The sequence below is a fragment of the Exophiala aquamarina genome, assembly GCF_000709125.1.
Source record: "Exophiala aquamarina CBS 119918 chromosome Unknown aczIA-supercont1.3, whole genome shotgun sequence".
NCBI lineage: Eukaryota > Fungi > Ascomycota > Eurotiomycetes > Chaetothyriales > Herpotrichiellaceae > Exophiala > Exophiala aquamarina.
The window spans coordinates 319,307-342,534 of record NW_013550585.1 but is presented as its reverse complement, the minus strand read 5'-3'; the positions used below and the strand labels follow the sequence as shown (position 1 = coordinate 342,534).

At 50.0% G+C, this 23,228-nt stretch overlaps 8 protein-coding genes across 8 annotated transcripts; 5 read left to right on the top strand and 3 right to left on the bottom strand.

Annotated features, from left to right (window-relative positions):
- Window positions 1–207: 207 nt before the first annotated feature.
- On the top strand, window positions 208–2,885 carry A1O9_03724 (uncharacterized protein; the record flags this gene model as incomplete). The annotated part of the gene is made up of 5 exons (XM_013406017.1): window positions 208–462; window positions 508–1,148; window positions 1,265–2,326; window positions 2,434–2,572; window positions 2,679–2,885. 5 exons carry the CDS (start codon window positions 208–210, stop codon window positions 2,883–2,885), a joined length of 2,304 nt encoding a protein of 767 aa, XP_013261471.1.
- A 1,181-nt stretch (window positions 2,886–4,066) lies between these two features.
- A1O9_03723 (uncharacterized protein) lies at window positions 4,067–4,426 on the bottom strand (the record flags this gene model as incomplete). The annotated part of the gene is made up of 1 exon (XM_013406016.1): window positions 4,067–4,426. Exon 1 carries the CDS (start codon window positions 4,418–4,420, stop codon window positions 4,067–4,069), a length of 354 nt encoding a protein of 117 aa, XP_013261470.1. The 5' UTR covers window positions 4,421–4,426.
- A 743-nt stretch (window positions 4,427–5,169) lies between these two features.
- Window positions 5,170–6,174, bottom strand: A1O9_03722 (uncharacterized protein; the record flags this gene model as incomplete). The annotated part of the gene is made up of 1 exon (XM_013406015.1): window positions 5,170–6,174. The coding sequence occupies one exon, from the start codon at window positions 6,172–6,174 to the stop codon at window positions 5,170–5,172; it is 1,005 nt and encodes a 334-aa protein (XP_013261469.1).
- A 2,094-nt stretch (window positions 6,175–8,268) lies between these two features.
- On the top strand, window positions 8,269–9,144 carry A1O9_03721 (uncharacterized protein; the record flags this gene model as incomplete). The annotated part of the gene is made up of 1 exon (XM_013406014.1): window positions 8,269–9,144. One exon carries the CDS (start codon window positions 8,269–8,271, stop codon window positions 9,142–9,144), a length of 876 nt encoding a protein of 291 aa, XP_013261468.1.
- A 588-nt stretch (window positions 9,145–9,732) lies between these two features.
- On the top strand, window positions 9,733–12,243 carry A1O9_03720 (uncharacterized protein; the record flags this gene model as incomplete). Its single annotated transcript, XM_013406013.1, has 4 exons — window positions 9,733–10,691; window positions 10,742–11,435; window positions 11,490–11,939; window positions 12,007–12,243. 4 exons carry the CDS (start codon window positions 9,733–9,735, stop codon window positions 12,241–12,243), a joined length of 2,340 nt encoding a protein of 779 aa, XP_013261467.1.
- Window positions 12,244–13,259: 1,016 nt separating this feature from the next.
- On the bottom strand, window positions 13,260–18,365 carry A1O9_03719 (uncharacterized protein; the record flags this gene model as incomplete). The annotated part of the gene is made up of 1 exon (XM_013406012.1): window positions 13,260–18,365. One exon carries the CDS (start codon window positions 18,363–18,365, stop codon window positions 13,260–13,262), a length of 5,106 nt encoding a protein of 1,701 aa, XP_013261466.1.
- Window positions 18,366–19,570: 1,205 nt separating this feature from the next.
- On the top strand, window positions 19,571–20,636 carry A1O9_03718 (uncharacterized protein; the record flags this gene model as incomplete). Its single annotated transcript, XM_013406011.1, has 2 exons — window positions 19,571–19,641; window positions 19,862–20,636. The coding sequence occupies 2 exons, from the start codon at window positions 19,571–19,573 to the stop codon at window positions 20,634–20,636; spliced, it is 846 nt and encodes a 281-aa protein (XP_013261465.1).
- Window positions 20,637–21,439: 803 nt separating this feature from the next.
- Window positions 21,440–23,005, top strand: A1O9_03717 (uncharacterized protein; the record flags this gene model as incomplete). Its single annotated transcript, XM_013406010.1, has 1 exon — window positions 21,440–23,005. The coding sequence occupies one exon, from the start codon at window positions 21,440–21,442 to the stop codon at window positions 23,003–23,005; it is 1,566 nt and encodes a 521-aa protein (XP_013261464.1).
- Between the last annotated feature and the right edge of the window lie 223 nt (window positions 23,006–23,228).

Below are 23,228 nucleotides of genomic sequence, written 5' to 3'. Positions count from 1 at the left end.
ATTGCCAATGATTCGTCGAGAATGCTTCCTACTACAGCCCTACCGTTCCCAGGGGCTGTCAAAGTTAACAGAGTCTGATAATCGTATTTGCGATTCATAAACAACAGGTCTTGTGGTCGCTGCTCGTCCAAAGCAATTTCTTCGCCTTTCTCTCTCTTCTGTCTTTGCTTCTTGTGCTCGTTGCTCGTACACGAAAGGCAGAGCATTATGGATTCACTCAGGCTTGTTGAATGGCGGCGCTTCCGCGATTTTCAGCTTGACATTGCCTTGATAGGCATGGGTGCTTTTGTCCTCGTGACTGTCCTATCCTGTTTTCTCTACAGTCTTGGGAAACGGCTCAGCCTCGGGAAGCTCAGCCTACACCCCTACCTTCGATTTGCCTATGTCAGTTTCTTTAAACCACATGATGCAAAGAAGGATGCTGGACAACAATCAGCCCTGGAAAGCTTCTATTCCGCACAAGTAGGTCGGCAGATTTCACTATTTCTCCAACTTATTTTTCTTTAGGCTGGTGTTTATGATGCAACCAGAAAACGTCTTCTTCAAGGAAGAGAGGATATGCTAGCCATTCTGGTCGCCAAGTTGCAAAGCAAAGCTCCATCTGGGGAGAACCACAAGCCTGTCTGGTACGATGTTGGAGGTGGGACTGGCTATAACATTGAAATCATGGATAAAATCGTGGGCATTGAGAGCTTCTTCGAACATGTCTTCCTCATTGATTTGTCCCCTTCTCTCTGTGAAGTTGCCAATGAGCGGATCCGTCAACATGGTTGGAAGAATGTCACAGTGCTCTGCCAGGATGCTCGCTCCATCGCTTGTAACGCGGCATCGGCAGATCTCATCACAATGAGCTACAGCCTATCTATGATCCCAGACTTTTATAGTGTGGTTGATATGCTGACTGGATTTCTGGCTCATGGCGGCCTGATTGGTATCTGCGACTTTTACGTTCAAAGCATTGTGGATGTATCTTCCAGGAATTACATCGGAGGAACTTTCAATCGTCATGTCAACTGGGTTGGCCGCATGTTTTGGCGCACCTGGTTTGATGCAGATCGAGTCAATCTCGATGGCGGGAGACGAGACTATCTTGAATATCGCTTCGGTACGGTCTTGTCGATAAGTGAGCGGAATTATCTTCTAGGAGGGTAAGTCTTTTTTTGCACTGTTTTTTTCCGTGTCAAATATCTTCATGCCTTTTGAAGGAATATTGCATTATTTTCTTTGTGGCATTCATTCCTGACATTCCTTGTCCGAGTACCAGTATTCCGTACTATATCTTCATCGGATGCAGGCGAGATGCCGACACCATTACCGGGGAGGGTCAAAATGCGATAGAGAAGATCGACGCGGCACTGACGGAATCACCTTACCTGTCGCCCATGAAATATCGAGAACAGCAGACATTGGATGTACAGCAAGACATTCCCCGATCGAAATTGTACGAATCCGCGATCATCAACCTAAGTTCCAATCTTCCACTGCCGGCAGCATTTTACCAACAACACAACTGGAGGATCCACTACAATGATCTACTTCAGAAGCATCAACAATTTGGCAGTGAATACATCTATGCCTTCAACTGGGAGGATCCGGCAGTGGATCGACAGCTGCTGAAGATCACAAAGGACGATGTCATCCTCACGATTACCAGTGCCGGTGACAATATCCTTGATTACCTGCTCGAGCAACCAAGACGAATACATGCCGTTGACCTCAACCCGAACCAAAATCATCTTCTTGAGCTCAAAGTCGCTGCTTTCACAGCCCTCTCTCACTCGGATACTTGGCAGCTCTTTGGCGAAGGCAGACATCCGGATTTCCGCAACCTACTTCTTCAAAAGCTTAGTCCTCACATGTCTAGCCAAGCCTTCCAATACTGGTTAAACAAAACGAACGTTTTCACTTCGACGGGCGGGTTGTACGAGAGTGGCGGCTCCAGGCATGCGATCAAGCTTGTACGCTGGCTTGTCAAGCTGTTCGGCATGACCGCTAAAGTGCAAACGCTGTGCAAGGTGGAGACGCTGAACGAACAACGTGAGATCTGGCCGACGATTCGAAACCTATTGTTGAGCAGGCCTCTTCATCGTGCCGTGGTGTCCACTGAATGGTGGGCCTGGAAGGCTGCTGGTGTCCCTCCAGCCCAGCATGCTTTGATCGTGAATGACTTTGCCGAGAGGTCAAAGTCATCGAACGGTAAAATACCTTCTAGTGAGGCTATCTGGCAGTATGTCGTCGACACTCTCGATCCTGTGGTTGAGACAACGCAAATCAGCAGAGACAACTACTTCTACTACGTCTGCTTACAGGGGAAGTACTCGAGAAAGTAAGTCGAGCCAACCCCTTCCAACCTACTCCTGCCCGCCCAGTCTTTATCACCCTTTCTGCTGGCCAAGGTGATTTCGCACTTGACTGACCGGTCGAAATAACCAGATGCCACCCTCGATATCTCGGAGCCAAAGCACACGCAAAGCTATCTAAACCAGGCACATTTGATGGCCTCCGCATTCATACCGATGAGCTCATGGAAGTCATTTCTCGAATCAGCCCTTCTACATTAACAATCGCAATTGTAAGGCGTCTCGAACCTCCATATGCAAGCCCCTTCATAATCCCTTTGTCTCTACCATAATTCTTTCATCGTCCATCACTGACCATCCCTTCTCCTCTCAATTTAGCTCATGGACTCCATGGACTGGTTCAACCCTTCGGAAACAGCGGCACAGAAACAAATCCTCGCACTGAACAAGGTCCTCAAAATCGGTGGGCGAGTCTTCTTCCGCTCTGCTGCCCTCAGACCCTGGTACACGGATATCTTCGAGCGCAACGGTTTCGAGGCCAAATGTGTTGGTCGTAGAGATCCAGGGAAATGTATTGATCGGTAAGTTCTCTGTTCGTCTTCTTGAAGATTAGGCCAGGCTCGCTACGTTGAAATACCTGAGGCCGTTTAATTTGGATTTGACTGATTTCTCCGGATGCACGTGCATCAACAGTGTCAATATGTACGCTTCAACGTGGATCTGCACAAAACGCGCCGCCGTCTCCGCCAGCGGTGCTGGTAGTCCCGTTGTGCCGTCATCGTCGTCCTCTTCTAGGAAGAACACCACCGCCTCGCTCGACGACTTGACACTCACGCCAGCTGCCATGTCTTATTGAGCACACCTCCCGAGGAAGCCTTCCCCCCCGATCTTATCGAGTTTGGCACTGCCACTTCGAACCCGAACACTCGCGACACGCGAGACACGGTCTGACAGTGATGAATGCATATAGAGTGATTTGCGATACTACAAGGCATAGACGGAGAATCTGGACAGCAGGGCTGACCACTGCGGGGAAAGACGATGTGGGTGATTCTGCTGGAAAGCGTGATACCTCGGCCTCGTGCCTGATGGGTGGCGGTGGATCGGTATTTTCTATCTCCCTTGGTTACGCATGTTGCATGATTCCCATGAGTATTTCCCCAAACTACGTTTAAGAGCATACATGGATTTAGATGGTGAAGATGATCAAGCATCACGGCCGAGAAGCAGCAGGCCAGTCCAGTGGGGGTGGGATGGACGTCAGCTAATATAGATCAACGCTTGCATGGCGGCGTCCTGTCTCATGGAGCAAAGACCCGCTATAGCTACCCCTACCCTCAGTCCTTACCGAGTTACCTGACTACATACAGTCTTGTAAATGTAGTAGGTACAGACCGGAAGCGACACGAGACAAATAATCTTTCGAAAGCCACGCCATTCTAGTTGACAAGCACATGGGCATTTGCATCTCTAAGCAGAGTGGAGTGGATAGCAATAAGAGATAGATCGAGCTATAGGAGTAATCGTATTACAGTAATGAGTAGTACAACAGAAGATTGGAAGCCTGCATGCCTTCCCTTGTCAAAACAAAATAGTCAGATGCCAGTTCACTCAGTCTGCCTTGCCTTGCCTTGCCTTGCCTCGCCCACGATGCAGGGACGAAGTATCGAAATCTGTTTGGTGTTGGCCTGACCCATTTACTGTCACTGTCACCTCAAAAGGTCTTTGTTTTCCAAAGCCCTCAGAGCTGAGGGGGTCCAGGCTTCTCACGCACCACCCTCACGCTTGGCATACTCATCCTCCATGCGCTCTTCATATTCGTGGTCCCTCTTCGCCTGCTCCGTGGCCTGGTCTCGATCGTCGCGGCCGTCATCCTCCTCGGTACCCGTGACATCCTCGATTCTTCTCACATTCTCGCCCTCAACCCGCCCCGAAGAGGAATGCGGATAGTGCCGCGTCTCGTCGAGGGTTGGCCTGCCTGTCTCCTCATGCGTGCGCCGCACCGTCGTGCCATCGCGCGAGTTCGAGTGTGCCTGTTCCGTGTACCGCGTCGTGCTGCCCTGTGGATTCGTGGGCGAGGAGCTGCTATATGATGACGAGGTGAAGGAAGAGGACGACATGTAGCTGTATGAGTTGTTGGCGGACATGTTGGGCGTGGAAGTGTAGGGTTGGTGTTGATGATGTGGCGGGATTGAGACTTGCAAGTTTCGTCTTATGCCTGGAGTCGTTGGATGGATATGTACGTTTCGAGATGGCAATATCTGGTCGGTGAGAAGCGTTGGAGTAGTAGCAGAGAGGATCGGGTAGTTTGGTCAGTGTCCAAGATGAACAGCCTCAAGAGTAAAGTGAAATAACAAGTCTAAATCGGATGGAAGTCTTGCAGGAGATATTTATTTAGTTCACTGTGCCCCCAATCGCTCTTCACGTCACATCACATGAGTGGCGTCCTGCCTGGTCTAGGAGGTACCACCATTTTAACACACCATGTCACGGGTCCATGGCCATTAGAAAGGCATGGAAGGAGATCAGTCGACATTCATTTGGTTTGTTGGGTGGAAAATGCGGGGGAGGGGGGAAAGGCAATGCGGATATGTATTCCTAGATGATGTCATTTCGCTTGCCTCACAAGTACGGGATGGCCCATCGTCCCTGGAAACATACTAACATAGGTAGGTATGTGGGTATGTGGTTATTTTTACATGGGCGCAGGCCGGGGGTGTGAGGTGAGGACTTCCTCCCAGTATTCTTGGACAAAGGAGAAGTCGAGGGGAAACCGGGGAGTATCGAGGTATATCCGGTTTCAACTCGTTGCCCAGTGACAGACATTCATCTCCCTCGGATGCCCCGGGGTTGATGCACGAGCACAGTATCACGTACCCTTCTCACGGTGGAGGAAGAGCTTACGCACAACTTCATCCAGGAGATCTTTCCTCCTCAGATCTCGGCGCCACTGCTCCGGGATGGCGTCAAAGCCGTAGTATGCACCTGCTATGCCGCCGTATATGGCGCCCACCGTATCTGCATCGTCGCCCAAATTCACGGCGAGGACGGCTCCCTCCTCAAACGTATCGGTGCTGAAGAACGACCACAGAGCCGCTTCTATGCTATCCACCACATACCCTGAGCTACTAATCTCGTCAGAAGGTCTGGCCTGCCAATCCCCTCGTACGCGATAGTCCTGCAGTCGCTCCTTCAGAGCAGAGTCCAGCGGAGTGTCGGAGACAGACTTGGCTAGACTTGTGGCAAGCTCGTCCTTGCATATACCATTCAACGTCTGGTAGGCCAGGCCGGTGTAGAGGCTGCAGGCATGCACGCAACGTAAATGAGGGTGCGTTGGAAGAGAACTAGTTGCAGCCAGATCCACGGCCTCGGCCTCACTCCGGGCAACGAGCGCGACAGGCAGAACGCGCATCAGGCTGCCGTTGCCACAGAAGCTGTCGTCGGAGAAGGATTCCGTGATTCGTTGCTGTATGGATGCTAGAGCATCCTTGGGTGCCCGCGAACCTGGCCCTGTTCGGCGGAGCTGGCTGACCCAGAGTTCGAGGGCGCTCTGTGTGAGAATTCCCATGTCAAAGCAGGTGCCTGTGGATGACTGATAGCCTCGCTGCCACCATGAAATGTAGTTTTCCACTTGATCAATGACGTTGGACCGGCCGTCGTTATCGAGCAGGGCGTGTGCGAGGCACAGCGCCATGGAAGTGTCATCGGTGAAACATCCTGCTGGAATTTTGAAGTTGTCGTTCGGCTGCATAGTGGTGACTTTGTCGAATGAGCCACGAGCTTTGAATTCCACTGGCCCGCCGAGTGCATCACATGTTGCAAGGCCGTAGATTGCGCCTTTGATGCGTGACGGTAGTGATACAGTGTCGGACATCTTTCGGTGAAGGGTGATAATTGAGGATGGAATCTGCAAGGCTGTCGATCAAGCTGCGAGGAAATATCACTCCTCGCCTTTTCCTTCCAAGCCCTATCTCGACGATAGAACGTATTTGACACGGCTTACAGCCACATGGGGGGCCAAGGCCCTTCCATTGGCGTGACTCATACGGTACGCGGTCTGCCTAACCACCAGGATTTGATTGCCTGGAGGTGAAGATGAGCCAGGCACCACCGAAGCATTATTTACAACTTCCAATCTTTTACAATAATCCCCCGAACCTGAGAATGTATGAACGCGCTGTCCTGTTTCACGCGGAGTCTCGGACCAGCATATTGTTTGATCTCCCTGCTTTCATTGGACGCTTGGCAGGACGCCAAGGAATCACATGCTCTATCGATAAGCCGATAAGTCGCCGATAAGATTGCCCCGCTCGTCAGATGCACTTCGGCAGCCACACAAACTCTGGACCCCGCCTGACCTGAAGATGAAAGGCAGGGGAGATGGAAGAGGGGGGGATCACCCGCAGTCGTACAGATTGTGTTACACGGAAAAGAGCCTTTATTAATGATTGCCTCTTCTCAACGGTGTTTTCTCATTTGAAAGTTACTAGTACGTGTGTGCTTGACTGCTCTACCAGCAATTGATCACCACCAGGAATTGAATGCTCAAGGAGTGTGTTGGTGGACTCAGCAAAAGACCCCGCTTCGTGTCTGTGTGTATTTCATGCCAATCTTGTTTGCTGTTAAGACAGGTTGCTTCGTTGCAAGTAGAGTAAGGTACAGGGAACTTTCAAAAGGCAGTCAAGGTGCGTTTATTTCTATTGTCAGCGTCAGCGAGGGATTCGAGCAAGGCTCAACGACGCGCTCATACGCAGTTGCATTGTCCCGAGGGGCATGAGCCTGGAAATCTGGTTAGCAACGCTGAGAGGGCATCGACAGAGATAGAAAGTGCTTACAAGAGCTGCCACAGCTGCAGGAGCAGGGACCTGAAGGCTCAAGAGTCAGTCGGTCGGTCCATTCCAGTCTCGTTCCAAGCACCTGGCCGGGCTTCGCCAAAGGGGCATAGCGACTTACCCATTGTGTATAGCGGTAGGGCTAAGCGAGTTGCGTGTGGCTGGTTGAGGAGGGAAAGTGTGTATATGCTTGTAGCTGAAGTGGCTGGTTTCGAAGTGGAAGAAGAGATTGCTTGTTGCTGGATTGAGGAAAGGAAGAAAGGAAAAGAGAAGAAAGTGGATTGAAAAGGTGAGCAGGTTTTCCCGTTTTAATCTTGACGGACGACCAACTGGCAGGAGCAACCCGACCAACGCGACCGACGCCAAAGTCGCACTAAACTGTGTTTGCTCCTGCCCATCGGCCCATCCTCCATCTCACCCACCTATCCACGTCCGCGTCCATCCCTTCACTCGCCCTTCAACCTCGCCCTGCACGGCTCTCGCCATTCACATTTCACCGAAACACGCTCCATCGCCTGCTAGCATCTCGCGCCTGATTTCCGTTTGGTAATGTTCGAGGTGTTTGCGCTTGCTTTTGGCAGCTATCACGGATCCTGCGTGGCATGGCCCGCCTCTGCTTCATCCGTTACGGCTTTGCATTACTTCCCAGGCCCGGAGTACGGCGGCTGTAATACTGCACCTCATCCGCCCGTCACTCTTGAGCACGTTGTTCTGTTTGTTCGAGCCATTCGGACACATTTTGGGGCCACTGGGCTAGACTGTCTCCGAACCCTTACCTATTGAGACCAGATGTGCGGGTCTTCTCGGTGCCCAATAGACTCGTTTCGAAACGCGGTGTTTGCTTCTCATGCCATGGAACAACGGCTAATTTGACTCAGCAGTAAGGTCGGTTCACAATGACCACTATCGTTCATGTCACCTGTCTCTGTGGCAAGAATGTCCAAGTCTTGGAACTAGAATGCAGCCTACCCGTCGATAAGTCAGTCTGTTCTTGCAATGCATGTCGATACTCCACCGGTGTGTTGTACTTTTCAAGTTTACCACTTCATGGTCCGCCAAAACTCACTCAAGACCTCAAGGAGTACAGATCCTCCGAAAGATTGAGCAGATATTTCTGCTCTTCATGCGGATCGCAGATGTTCGTCCACGTGAAGGCACATGACGCCTGGGATGTCTGTTCTGGAGTGGTCGACCGGGTAGTGGGTCTTGAGCAAGTTTCCTACCTTAGCCTGGAAAATGTGACTGCCCATGAATTTGTGGGCGATACCAAAGACGGAGGACTTGCTATCTGCCTAGCTGATGCCGACGACCGCCCAGTCCCGTTCTTCTTACAGGGACCAGACGGACCTAGGTTCGAAGAAGTGCTAGGCGACCCTGTCACACCGACCCAGTGGGGCGAGCCTGCCGAGATGGTACTGTTGCAAGCTCCTGAAGCAGCGAACCAGGTGGCGGAACTTGAAGGGAAATGTCACTGTGGAGGCGTTTCTTTCCGGTTAACTCGTCCAAACCCTACCTCGAGGTTGTGTTCCTCGCCTTGGCCCGATCTTCTCGTCCCGTACCATTCAGCTAGTTCGGCAAACCCCGAAGATATCAAGTGGTGGCTTTGCGGGAATGATACTAAATATCTGGCTGGGACTTGCGCATGCAGATCTTGCAGACTTGGTTCAGGGTCTCCTATTCAGGCGTGGGGTTTTGTGCCAAAAGCCAACATTCTCCAGTCCAACGGTCAACCCTTAAATTTTGAGACCGGGACTCTGAAGCAAGTGGAAAGTTCTGCTGGTTGTTTCCGCGAGTTTTGTGATACTTGTGGGGCCACGGTCTTTTGGCATTGCCGTGAAAGACCCGAGTTGATCGATGTGAGCGTTGGGTTGCTGAGGGCGATAGAAGGCTCGAGGGCGGAGAGCTGGCTAGACTGGTGGACTGAAAGAGTGAGTTTTAGTGAAGAAGCATTTGACAAGAAACTCATTGAACGCCTTGAGTTGGGTTTGAAGCGGCTCAGGCAAGCTAGATGAGAACGACGCTTGAGGGAGTGAAACCAGCCTGATCTGCGTCCATGGTGAAAACGAGCAGACACAGCCGAGGGACTGAGACGATCTCTGATGTTACAGTTTTGAATATGATAGCGCCAACACAGGCTTTGACAAGGTATGAGGTTGATATCAGCCCATATGAACGAAGCACCTACCTGCGATGATCGCCATGAAGAGCCCAACCTAGACCACGGAGATCACTGGGTGGCAATGCTATCTGAGTCTTGTATAGACACAGCGAACTGTATATTCCCGTTGAGGTCGCAATCCTCAGGTAGACTAGGAGTGAAGAAACGATGGTGACGAGGAGGTGAAGTGAAGTGATGGTTGTAAAGCTGAATGGTCCATGTCCTCAAAATTCAATTTCGCGGTATGTCCAAATGAGGTTAGCCGTGATTGATATGTAATTAATTACACACTCTTTTTTTTTTCTACCAGTGCAGTCAAAGTGTATCGCAGTCATCGCCATCCATAGTCCACACTGACTGAATTCCTTCTTCATGTACAACTATCTCATCCAGTGGTCCTGTATTTTGTGGTCGCACTCTTTATCTACCCGTCCTCAATGCGATGGACTCGTACCGTCCTGAGAACTCCCTCAGGCGGCGCGCAGCCCCAAATGGTGACACTTACCGACCTCGCCGTTATGATGACCATGACGGCGATGATGCCTGGCCACCGCGCAATACCAATGATGCCGTGTTCTACTTTACAGCTGGTCGAGATCGGGATCGAGATCGAGACCGCAATCTCAATCGCAATCGTGACCGCAGCCGCAGCCCTCGCAATGAACTTGCTAACCGAATTCAACGAAGCTACCACCCACGGCGTGACCAGACACAGGAACGCCCTCCCAGACATCGCCCTCACTTTTCCTTCAAAGTCTCTGAGCGACCTCTCTTGCGTCTGCAACATGACGCTGTGGAAGACCCGTCGCTCCTTCAAAACTCTGCCGGCGTTAAGTTCCGAGCAATCGATGAACTCACCGATAGTGATGAGGAAGAGATGGCACAATCTGAAGATGAAGACCAAGGTCGTGCCAAGCGCATTCGGACTGAGCATGAAGATGATCAAGATGCTCCTGCTCCGAAATGGTCCAACCCTGACCCTTATACGTCGCTTCCTCCCGTGCAATCCGGCGAAGTTGCTAAGCGCAAAGATGTTCTGCGAATGATCCGAAAAGCCCGGCTCGATGCCGATAGGACTACGAAACTGACTGCACAACAAGACGACTACATCTCGTTCGACGTCAACGACGACAAATCCGAGGCATCACTCGACCTGGGAATCATTCAATCTCTTCCGCATTCCGACCCCGACACTCCAATCCGCCGCGCGCCCAATGGAAACAGCAATGCGTTAGGAAAGAGAAAGAGAAGCGATGCAACAGGAGACATAGCTCACCAGAAGCCTATGCAACCTTCCCGCTATTCAGACAGATGGGTGCTCTCAAAATGGTTTGCGGCGGATGATAGGGATGCCGCCCCTTGGTTCACCATGCATACTCCATCAGTCTTCCCTGGCGTGATGTAAGCATTCACCTTCTCGAAGCAGTCGCTTTTACTAATGCTCTTTATAGGCTACACAATGAGATCGTCAAGTTCTATGAATGGATCCGACCTCGTGACTTCGAGGAAAGAGTGCGCTCTGGGGTTTTCCAACGCCTTTCGTACGACTTCCAAAATTGTATGGCGGGAGAATTGAGGGCTTTTGGGTCCTATGCCTCTCGGCTGTACTTGCCAACTGGCGACATGGATCTGGTTTTCCTCACCAAGAGGTACCGACCAGGCACAATCCCAGACAAATCAGAAGTCAAGTCCCCACTTAATATGTTCGAACGATTTCTGAGAAACCGAAGGATCGGAGAGTCCATTGTTGTCATAAGACATGCAAAGGTGCCTATCATCAAGTTTGTTGATCGTGTCAGTGGTCTCAAAGTCGACCTTTGTTTCGATAATGACTCTGGATTCATGGCTATTGACACATTCAAAAGGTGGAAATCGGAATACCCTCTCTTGCCGCAACTTGTTTCAATTGTCAAACAATTCTTAATGATACGAGGTCTGAACGATGTGGCCACCGGTGGTTTGGGTGGTTTCTCTACGATATGCTTGGTCACGAGTTTCATGCAGCTATATCCCCGTCTTAATGCAATGAGCGGCCAAGCTCCGAACTTGGGAGAATTGCTTCTCGAGTTCTTCAATTTCTACGGAAATGTTTTCGATAGAGATGCAGTCGCAATTCGATTGGACCCACCTGGATATGTTGACAAGGTTAGCCTCCCATTCCTTATACATACCTTCGAACCACACTCACCATCTAAATAGGCCGCAGTGCGTCATACCTTTGGTGACAAAAGAGGCCGCTTGACAATAATTGATCCCAATCGACCAGAGAATAATATTTCTGGCGGTACCTCCCAGATACAGAAAATTTTCCATGCCTTCTCTTTAGCTCACCAAGGTCTCCTTGAGCGCCTTGACGATGTCCAAAATGCTGACCCGGACGATGGGCCTAAGAGTTTCTTGGAATACATTGTCGGTGGAGATTTCAGATCTTATGATACGCAGAGACAAACGCTATATGATTTGTATGACGCCAATCTGTACGTCCAGCAAGCCATTTCTCAAATCCCCCCTCCACCCCCTTCCGCCGGGCTACCATCCAAACCGCCGCCTCCTCAACCACCACCGCCCCCGCCACCACCCCCAACTTCAGAAGCTACTGCTGCTCCGCAGTCCGTCACTGGCGTCAATGGGAACGCGTCCAATGGAAAGGTAAGCTTTTAACGAAGAAGCGCCCGTCATGTCCTACTTTTTCAATTCACGTGGTAACAATGCTCAGCCTACAAAAGACGCGGGAAACGGACCAAAACCAAAACCAAAAAACCACAAAGCTCGACGAAGAGCCGAACGTCTGAAAACACTACGTCCTGATCTCGAACCATCAATTGGTGACGCGATTTCCCAACTGGAAGCTATGAAACTGGGTGGCTATCGGACTGTGGAGAGCATGACTAATGACCTCGCTGCTAGGGAAGCTGCTACCGCCGAAAAGCTCAAAGCAAAAAAGAATAAGTGATCAATGGTAACAGCTGGGAAATGCAGCAGATGTTTTCGTACGACTGTTTCGACAGTTACATGTTCGTAGCGCGATCTTGCACTCGAGCTAATATCTTTATCAGACCCCTCGCTTGGAGCATACCGAACAGAACATGACAGGTGTTATGTGCATGTTAACTATCTGAGTGTTCAGCGTGCACATGGCTCAACCTGATTAACAATTCAAATTATTCATTCGACGATCAATCCATATTTGGAACCTTGTGAAGCCGAGCCTACTTGGTCAAGCTGTCTATACAGCTCGAGTTGCTGACAGATTCACAGATATCCAAACGCTAATGCATCGTACTTGATGTCGAGAGAGACGCGATTCTTCTATCAACCCTCTAATACTTGTATGCCCCCCGTCACACTCCTCCTCATCGACATCTGCCCTTCACCATGTATTGATGCGTTCTACATAGGTGAGTATTAATTTCTCGTGATGGCTCCACTCTATCTTGGTCTTATTCGTGCATGTACCTGTCTTGGATGGTAACATGCAATACTTTCGCCATGGGCGATTGAACCTGTCACTTCTCACTTGATGGTTAGTTCCATTCCTGCTCTACCTGTCTATCATGGGCTGGGAATAAAAGGAACAATCACCACACGAAAGACAAGTCGAAGACAAATCACCGTACGTACCTGACTGCTGGCCTGCCTGCTGGTCTTTGACTCGCACCATTTTTCTCATCACTATCATGCTTTACGCATGGTGGTGGAGAGGCAAGAAACTACATACTATTTACCGGGGGACCTGCTCAGTGGGCTCAATTGGCCGAGCGAGGTATCATGATTCACCCGCCTTGCTGAGTTTAGGTCTTAATCCACGGCCGCAACGAATACAGCAAAACATTCGTACGACTCAGGGAAGTATTTTAAGGGACAATAAAGCCGCAGCTGTCCTAGCGTCGTCCCGCTTTAATTCTTGCCTCTTGGTTTTTACATATAGTATTCGCGCAGATGTAGACATACAGTTCCTCAGGATTTATATCAATCACGCCACACCTCCTCGAAGCCGTTCGAGATGACAGCGACTTCGCCGTTGCGTGGGCAGAGGATTTTTCCGTCGTTGGTCAAGGCAGCGAGTTCCAACCAGTCCAAATTGACCCAGTCGCGCGGCAGGAAAAAGTGCTTGTCAATCCGGCCCGCCTGGTTGCCTGTGAACGCAGCTGTGCAAACCCAAAAGTCGCGGTTGATGAACGCCAGAATGTGTTCTTCTCCGAGCAGTAGGGTCGATGACGAATGTGATGATGATAGCGGCGTTGGCCGCCGTAACGGTGATGGCGACGTCGATCGTGGCGACGTGGGTAGTCGCAGGCTCGATTGGTCTGATAGTCGGCGGTGATGATGGTGAGATGGGGCCGATAGCCTTCGCTGCCCAACGTCAACGGGGAGGAAGCCAAGCGAGACTTCTAGCAGGGGCTGCACTTCTGCCGGGATCGCGAATGTGGCAATTCTATCGGTCTCGAGGTCCAGGACTGAACTCATGTCAATCATCATGTGCTTCTTGCGGCGTTTTCCCTGCGTGGTGGACTCGGAGATTTCGATCAAAGCCATGCGTCCGTCCAGGGACAATAGTACTTTCGTCACGAGCTTCGTGATCTCCGCGGGGCTCATTGGGTAGGACTCAGATGGCCTTCTTTTAGCCATCTCTGGGCGTAGTTCGAAGAATGATTCTTCCGTCTCACTGTTTGTGGCCAGATTTCTCAACACAACCTGCTCGCAATCGTCCCAGCGGCACACCTTGACATTATCGCAAGAAAATCCAAGCAGGAAGTTATTGTTGAGCGGATGATTGATCCACTTGCGAGATTCGGAGTCGGAAAATGTCTGTGTAGTCCCTTCGCCGCCCTCTGGTTGGTAGATGGCATGCGTTGGATTTGTGGAGACAAGAAGTTTGTTGCTGGCAGCGTTGAAGAGAACTTGTCGAACGATGTTGGGCTGGGCGGCCACAAGCAGAGTGGCTGTTGTGAAACCATCAGGTTGAGGGACAAGTTGTTCTACCAGCACACTGCGGCTGAGATCTACGGAAGCCACCATGGATCCGTCAGGGCTCCAGCAGATTTGCTCAATGGTCATGAATCTCTCAGAGAGGTCTGCAAGATGGTTTCCTTCGGAGGTGAAGACGGAAATACGGCCTTCGTCGGTACCCACTGCGTACAGGTCATTATTGGGGCACATTGCGAGGGCGGTCACAGGCTCCAGGGCATCAACCAGGGCCTCAGACGGTACGTTCGTCTGTAAGGAGGATTCATACGTGCTCGTGGTCTCGCTGGCCTTGTCGTCGGAATTTAGTAAGCGCATAATGGCGCTAGGCTCCCAAACATTGCAGAATCTGTCTCGGATGTCGTATATTCGTATGTCGTTGCGATCAATCGCAAAGTCTTGTATAGAGGCGGCATATGACAATTTGTAGATTGGAGTGAAATGTTCGAAATCCCAAACACGAAGCACTCCATTCCTGCTACTGGTGACAAAGTACCTCCCATCGGCACTGCATTCAATGTTCGTGGCTCGAGTAATGGAGCTTGCATAGTCTTGATCGAAGGGATGCCATTTGAAAATATATCCCTCATTTGAGATACCCAGCACATGACCCGTCATGGGATTCCAGCAAAGCGCATGCGCACCAAGGACTTTGCTACGGGTCACGTGTTTTGCACTAAGCTGCTCACGCTGTCCTTCGCAACGTCCGATAAGCCAGGGACGAGGTTCATCGAGGGACCAAGCCATGAGAGCATGGCCACGGAATGCGATTGCGACCACTGTACAATCCGCATTGAACGAGACTTTCTGCGGAGATGTGTACTGTGATTTTTCGGTTAGTTCGCCGCCGAAGACATCCTGCACGATCTCCCAGCCGTATTGCCATTCCGATACGTCGCAAAATCTCACCACCCGGTCGTCCGAGCACGTCAGAATGGTCTCACCGTTTTGAGTAAAGGCGATAGTGAGCGCTTTGGCCCTTGGAGGGTTGGTGATTGAGAACAAGTGTCGGGCTGTCCGAGTGTCCCACACTTTAGTCCTCAGCATTCCGTAAGTTGCGAGTCTGTCGCCTGAAGTGCTGAAGGACATTGTAAGTACTCTTTCGCCGTGGCTGAACACTCTTGCTTCTTCCGAGGTCGATGTATGGTAAAGTTTGACAATTCCATCACTGGTCAAGATCGAAAAATATCGATCTAGGGTGTAGATTTTCAGCGGCATGCTGGTTCCTGGAACTGTAAATTTCGCAAGACAATCATCCCATTCCGAATTCGTAAGTCCTGCGATTTGCGGCGCCTTGGAGAGCTTCCTTTGTGAGAATTGCCTGTACATGATAGACTGTACAGGGCAGAAGGCGGGAATGAGACTGAAAATGGTTCTGGGGTGGTGTATTAGCTGACTTCCGAACTTTCCCACGATGCGGACTAGGTCGTTTGCCCAGTCTGCAAGGATACTTTTCTCTTTCAAGCGATGGGTTAGAGGACTTCTAGCAGCATCCAATTTCTCTGAATCTTTTAGGAAGTCCATCATAATCTTAGACGCCTGGATTAGTACTCGCAACAGGCTTGCTTGGGATAGCAAGTATATCCATTGCAGCACACACCGACTTTGAAAAAACCTCGAAAGCAGAAGGACCGACTCCTGATCAGCCCATGCATCGCTAGCCATGAGGTGATACGGCCAGGAAGTTGCTGCGTACAGCCAGAAACTCCTTGTCTCCGAGCTCACTTTTGCAGCCCCAATAGCTTGAAATTCGGAATGGTCTAAACTGTGGAAGTCGTGGGTGAGTCTTGAAGAGTCTGTTCGATTACGAGTGCTGACAGCAGACAAAGCACTGATACACTTTGCGAAGAGTGCGTGGTGTGTCTCTGGCGGGCTGACATGGAAATGTAGATCAGGCTTGGTCATAAGGAAATCTCGGGCAGATGAATGAATCATTGAAACGTGTGACCGTTTATCAACCACGACAAATTCGCCACAAACTGTGCGTATTGTATGCTCCAGGTTTAAGACCCCCGGATGGTCTGTTCGCAATGCATCCTCCAGCTCGTCCAAAGTCAAAGGATAACGAGAGCATGTTGCCCAACGAAGAATTGCTTGACTAAGAGCTCGATCGGAGGGCTTCATTGATTTGGCAAGAGCTTCATCCATGCGTTCATAGAGTGGTTCAAGATCCTCCGGGACGTGATTCATCGCATCCTCCACATCGTCTTTTGTGTGACATTGCAGAATCTCATTCACGACGAGATGAGCCCATAAAAAGTTGCCGTCAGCTTTGGTAAGGATGCGTTCACTGATATCCTGTTTGAAAGCCGCGTCACCGTGCATTGCTTCCATCTCGTCCTCGACATACATGCGGAGGTCATCATCCGCATTGTCCACTAACATCGATTGTACACTGAGTCCCTTGCTGAGCTTGTCGAAAGCAACGGCTATATTCTGTGTTCTCCTGCTGACAAGAATAAACCGTAGTGGCAGACGGGCCTTTGGTAGTTCGCCCAGTAATTTGAGCAGAAGTAAGGCCGATTCTGTCTCATCCAGCCCGTCGACAATGATGAATAAAGGATGTCTAATGTTGGTCTTCAACAGAGTGTCGGCGAAAAGCTTCCGCCAAATCAGACGTGGAGCGATCTTTCGTACATTCAGTCCATCGTCGAAAAGACGTACCAAGCGTCTTCTGTACTCAGGGATCTCCGATGCAAGTTGCCATGCTACGGAGAGGAGAAATGAAGTTAGGTTGTTCTTGACTTGGTTTCCGAATCGGAAAAAGTAAAATGCATTCTTCATTTCCTGCTCTTGAAGGGTGTATATCAAAAATGACGAGATGACGGACTTTCCTGAACCTGGCCGGCCTGACACCCAAAGGATTTGTGGCACTGAAAGCTGATAATCTAAGAATGAGGCGAATGTTGGCGAATCTAATATCCATTTACACGATCCAGATAGTCGCTTATCAGCAAAATATTCCAGATCATCAAGAGGAATATCTGGATTGTTCAATGCTTCGCTGAGTACATCCATTTCAGCAGCTAGGTCTGGCTCCTCTTTCATAAGTTTTTGTGGGTTGACTTTAGTAACGAGGTATCTAAGTATGTCGCTGACCACCACATAGTTTGGATCTTGTTGGCTTGCGTACTTGCACACATCATGATGATCTGCATCGAGAGGTTTGCATACTTCTCCAGGGTACCCTAGACTTGATGAATCCTTCTCCAGAATTTGTACATCTATACCACCGATCCTTGTTGGTCGTGTTTCATATAAAGAAAAAAGCTCGATGTTGGAGACTAGGTTGCGGAACTGGTCATTGATCTCCAGCAAGGTCTGCGAATTAGCCCGGAGCTCTGCAATGTATTCCTGGGATGAGAAAGTCAGGATACATGCTGACAACAGGTTGTTCAACGTCTTTGCAAGGTCTGACCCTCTGTGCGGAGTGGATAAGAAGAGTACGGCTGAGACGGACTCAACGATATCAGTATAGTTGGAGTCATTGCGCCCGAGGATCAATGCCTTCTTGACGATCAGGCCGCCCATCGAATGTGCGACGAATATGACAGGCACGCTCCCAAAATTAAGGGGTGATTCACCCGTCCCTGTGGCAAATCGAAGTTGAAACAGCAGGTCTTTTGCAAAATCAGAGATATTCAGAATTGTTTTTCTTCCTGATGACGAGGAGAGGAAATGTGCGTTGTAGCCGAACGAAGATATCCTTGCCGATGCGATCGCCTTTTCATAAGGTAGCCATTCCAAAGGCCAGAATAATCTTGGGTCGTGGTCTTTTGACCATGTCTGTTGGCTGCTGCCTCCCAGTCCATGCACAAAAACAATATCCGCAGTTGGTAGTACACTCGGCTCGTGAAGTACCTTAAGTCCTAGAGGGTCAAGTCGACGATTCCTAGAGTGTTCGGTATTTTCTTCTCTCTTCCCACTAGTTGGGCCTTTCCGTAGAACCAGTCGTAGTAAGTTATTAGCTTCGTGAGGCTCACAATCGGTTTTGTTCGATTCATCGAATGATCCATGCTTTGTGCTTGACCTGGTCTCAGCACCTTGCTCCATACTATTCTCAAACTCTCTCTGAATCCGACCAGCGTTGTTCCTATCTCGGCGAAACATAACGAATCGAGTGTGGCTCAAACAAGTTCTTAAGTCCTTTGAAAAAACTCAGGATCTGAGCATCGTGTGGCGTAAGAACACCATCAGATCCCCATGACCACAATGTAGTTCCTCATGTGCAGATCTTGAGGCTGTAAGAGAGAGCCTGAGACAATGTAAACGAGTGATCATCTCCCAGTCGAAGACACAAGAGAGTGCTGGAGGTTCCGGTGCCAACTGCTAGATCGAGGTAGCAAGCTGGCTCCTCTCAGTCCTGGTTTGTATTGTTCCCCGAAAGTTATCAGCTAGGATGGACCGGGGAAGCGACAATATGACGTGGCGCAGATGCCAGTTTGACTTATATCCGGCTCTTTAGCCAGGCCGAGTGCATTAGCAGAGGCATCCGCGTTCCAACCCAGCCTTAAATCTGCATAAGTAGCTCTCGTGCTAAGGCGGGTGGTCCGGGTATTCTGCGACAATCCAAGCATGAAGATATTCTGTAGGAGCTTCCTCCGTGCCTCGTACGAGGTACTCCATCGCGGTAGCGAGCGTCTTCCCTCAAGGATCTTCGCCTATGTCAGGATCCCATTGGGCGCTGGTTTCGTGCGTGGTAACACCACTATCAGCAGTAGCTGTGGATATCTGTTGCACCTCCTATTCATGCACTTTGGTAAGGCATGCGACCCTCCCATTGCCCATGAACTTCTCCTAACTGGAGAACGAGGTCCTTAGTCTTGCCTGATCCGTGATGTCGCAAAGACTTTGTGGTGTACATACCAAGGGGCCAGGTGAAGAATAGGTTTGGTTGGAGGGCGACGCTCCATCGGCCCCTTGTTGGCGCCTGGTCCGTCACCTCGGCCGTCCTTAGCCTCCTATTTAAGCAAGTAGTAATTTTGCGGCTTCGCCCGCACAGCCTGGAAATGGTGACCCAAACTTGCTTTTTGCATTAGCGAGCCGAGAGCGCTTACGCCATTGGGGACGCGGGTTTTCTCATATCAAGGAGCAAGGGTCCGGTATGGTTAGACAATCAGCAGAATATGTACCGCAGGGGATGCGACTTGTGGGAAGTTAGCTAGTATCCATATGCCCCTGGTGGACTTGGACTCTTAAGAGGTGAGAAAGATTTATTGCCCTGTTGGTATCTTGATATTTGTGATACTCTCCTTTTGCAATTACAAAAGCTTCAGCCTGGTTCTTGACCTTTGGGTTTACCTTGGAGAACGAAAATGGGGATTGAGATTAAAGAGCTGGGAATTGCTGGAGACTTTCAGCTTGATGAGGCTATTCTCCTGGGTGCGTCTTTCCGTTCAGTCCAGTGAAAGTTGGCAACAGTCACTGATATTGCCAATCCAAAGCGCTTCCCAGTGGCTGTACAGTATTGGAAGCAACAAGTTACAGCACAGCGGCTTGGACCAAGGCGGCCCGAGTGTCCGTTATTCTAGCAGATGGCTCGCCCAAGTCATATTTCTTGAAGGTGCTTGAATCCTCCCATGAGTTGCACGACACACCAATTAAAGTCTATATCAGCGCGCCACAGGTGAACACGGCAAGTTGATGCTGGAGGGCGAAGAGAAATCCTTGAGAGCAATGAGCGGAGTGGTTCCCTCCTTTGTGCCCGAGCCTTACGTGGTGGGCCAGTCAACCGGTACTGCGCCAGAAACATATTTTCTGCTGATGGAGTTTCTTGAGTTGAGTACAGACTTGCCAGAGCCAGCGACATTCTGCGAGCGACTTGCAGACCTTCATCGAAATTCCGTTTCTCCGACTGGAAAGTTTGGGTTTGATGTGATAACTTACCAAGGCCCACACGAACAGAATACTGAATGGACCGATAATTGGTGTCTCTTCTATACCCGCTTGTTAACGCAGTATTTCGAAACAGAAATAGGGAACAATGGGCCCTCCGAGGAATATGAGGAGACTTTTGCGACTTTGAAGAAGCATGTAATCCCTAAGATCTTGGAACCCTTACAGGCGGGAGGCCGTGAGCTGAAACCTTGCTTACTGCACGGAGATCTTTGGGAAGGTAACTGTTCCACGAATCTCACAACTGGTGAACCGGTCACCTTCGATGCTGCATCATTTTATGGCCACAACGAACTAGACCTTGCCATGTGGCGGCGTGACATCAGTCGATTTAGCAAGTCATACTTCCGACAGTACTTACGATGCATGCCTCCAAGTGAGCCGAAAGAACAATGGGACGACCGAAATCGTCTCTATGCAATAACATATGAGATTGCACATTCAAACGCATGGCCGGCCTCTTTTCTAGACCAAAGAGAGATGTAAGTCGCAGTTCGAACTCGGGGTCTCCTTACCGTGCTGACCAGCAGGAGAATCTTGAACTCAATGCAAGTTCTGATCGACAAATATTATGTTGCGGATTAATCTTGGACGGTTTAAACGAGGGGTATCTATAACAAATTGAGGGACAATAGCAGCATATGAATGCAGGTGATCGGCAAGCTATGAGCACTGAGCGCCCACGTCGAAATAACTCTTTTGCCAGCGCTGCCGTTGTTCTTCGTTGAAAGCGATGCTCCGTTAATTAAACTGTCAAGTAAGCGATGAGTCGAATAGTTCACCTATCACTAGCTAGTTTGTAGGCGTAGTGAAATACAAAGTAGCCAGTGGAGCTCTTGAGCCGTTAAGCCGCCTCGGCCCTTCCGTCGCTAAAAGTAGGGCCGCTATTAACTGAGGAGCTTACGGAGCTGTCTCCGCTTGTATTGAGACCTGCATGGGCATCACATTTGCCCACACTTGTCTCATTCACCTCTTCGTTGTTCACTGGGCAATGAAAGTCACTGACTTCTTGTCCACCTCATGCAGTCATGTTAAGCACAGCGAAACATTTAGAATTGGCGTCGAGCCAAACAGCCCTTCTTGCAGTGACGCTCTCGATATCCTCCTCAGAAATGCACGATAGTACTACTGAGATCCTTATGCTTGATGTTTCTTGTATTAGCGCTTGAAAATTATCTAAGGCCTCATAAGCACTGCTGATTCGACTACTTGATCAAATGGCCGCGCTTCAGGCGAAGGGTCAAGCAGAAGACATGCATAACTCAAATCCAATTCGGGTTCTCTCAGCAATGCCACTAGGAAGTGACCATCCAAAGAGCTCGGAGGACCCCCTGGCTCAGACGGAGGAGAAAGTATCACAACTGGGGGAAAGAGAAACTGATATCGAGCATGAATCATTGAGGGTCAGAAATCAACATGCCCAGACTTCTGATTCCCAGTATACCGTCTTTTCCACAGGAGAAAAGCGACTGATCGTTTTCCTGGTGTCTTTGGGCGGGGTTTTCTCAGCATTCACGGCGTTTGTCTATTTCCCGGCTCTTCCTTCAATTGCCGATACAATCTCCGTTTCAATGGAGCTTATGAATATTACCGTTACTGCGTATCTCGTCGTACAAGGTGTCATACCTGCGATCCTTGACGAGATATCGGACACACAGGGTCGACGAATTGTGTATCTTGCGGTCTTTACAATATACTGCGTCGCCAGCATTGGTCTTGCTTACCAGAACTCATATGGCGCCCTTCTGGTGCTTCGAATGATTCAAAGCGCAGGCGCCTCGGGGACTGTTGCATTGGCATACGGAGTCATTGCAGATATTGCTCCACCCCACGAGCGTGGAGGCTATGTTGGGACCGCACATGTGGGTTGGTATGCGGCTCCTAGTCTTGGTCCTGTTATCGGAGGCATCCTGGCAGAATATGCTGGATGGAGGTGGATATTTCGATTTCTTGCAATACTGTCAGGTCTGGTTCTGGGACTAGTTACCTTCCTTCTGCCAGAAACCAGTCGGAAGGTTGTTGGTAATGGAAGTCTCCGTCCCTTGGGAATTGGTCAGTCGCTTCTCACACTTCGCAAACGACGAAAGACATCAAATCTGTTCCAAGAACCAGCGAATAAGGGCAGATTAGCAGTCCCAAACCCTCTTCGCTGCTTAAAAATGATACTGCACAAGAACACCTCGCTGCTACTTCTTGCCAATGCCATCTTTTATCTTCAATACTCTTGTGTGCAGGCATCTCTCGCACCCTTGCTGCAGGACTTATATGGACTGTCAACTCTGCAGTCAGGCTTGTGCTACTTGACATACGGAGTGCCTGGAAGCGTTGCGTCCTACATTGTTGGACGGATTGCAAACTACGATTATAGGGTAACAGCCAAGGCCCACAAGATTTTCATCGACACCAAGAGGGGGGATGATATCCTAGAATTTCCAATCGAGAAAGCAAGACTCCGAACGATTTGGGTCTACATCATCCTTGCATCTGGGGCCACAATCGGATATGGATGGGCGTTAGACACGACCACACACCTTGCTGTGCCACTCATAACTCAAGTAATAACTGGTGTGACAGTCACAGGAATCTTCAACGCCACAAATACACTAATAGTCGATCTCTATGCCAATGAAGCAATGACTGCGAGCGCGGCAGTGAGCATTACGAGATGCCTTGTAGCCGCTGGTGGAGTCTCTGTTCTCCAGCCACTTTTCAAGTCTATCGGCGTGGGATGGACATTCACAATGATCGGCATCATGTGCTATTCAACTATCCCGATGCTATGGGTTCTTCATCACTGGGGCTGGGAATGGAGGCGGCAAAAGACTCAAGGAATAGTCGCCACTCCTTTGGGATAGGGTTTACAATCACAACAGCCTCTCAGTGGTTGAGATTGCATACCTGTATCGAAGCACGACTGTCCTTGAAATCCTGTGGGGTCCAGCCCGCACAAGTCGCGTCTGCATGCCAGATCCTTACCCAGTACGGATCTGACATCGCGTGCTCTCTTCAAATGGAAAACAATGACATTGAGCAATTTGCAACCACTGAAGTCAACACCAAAAGCTTTAGCTTCGAGTG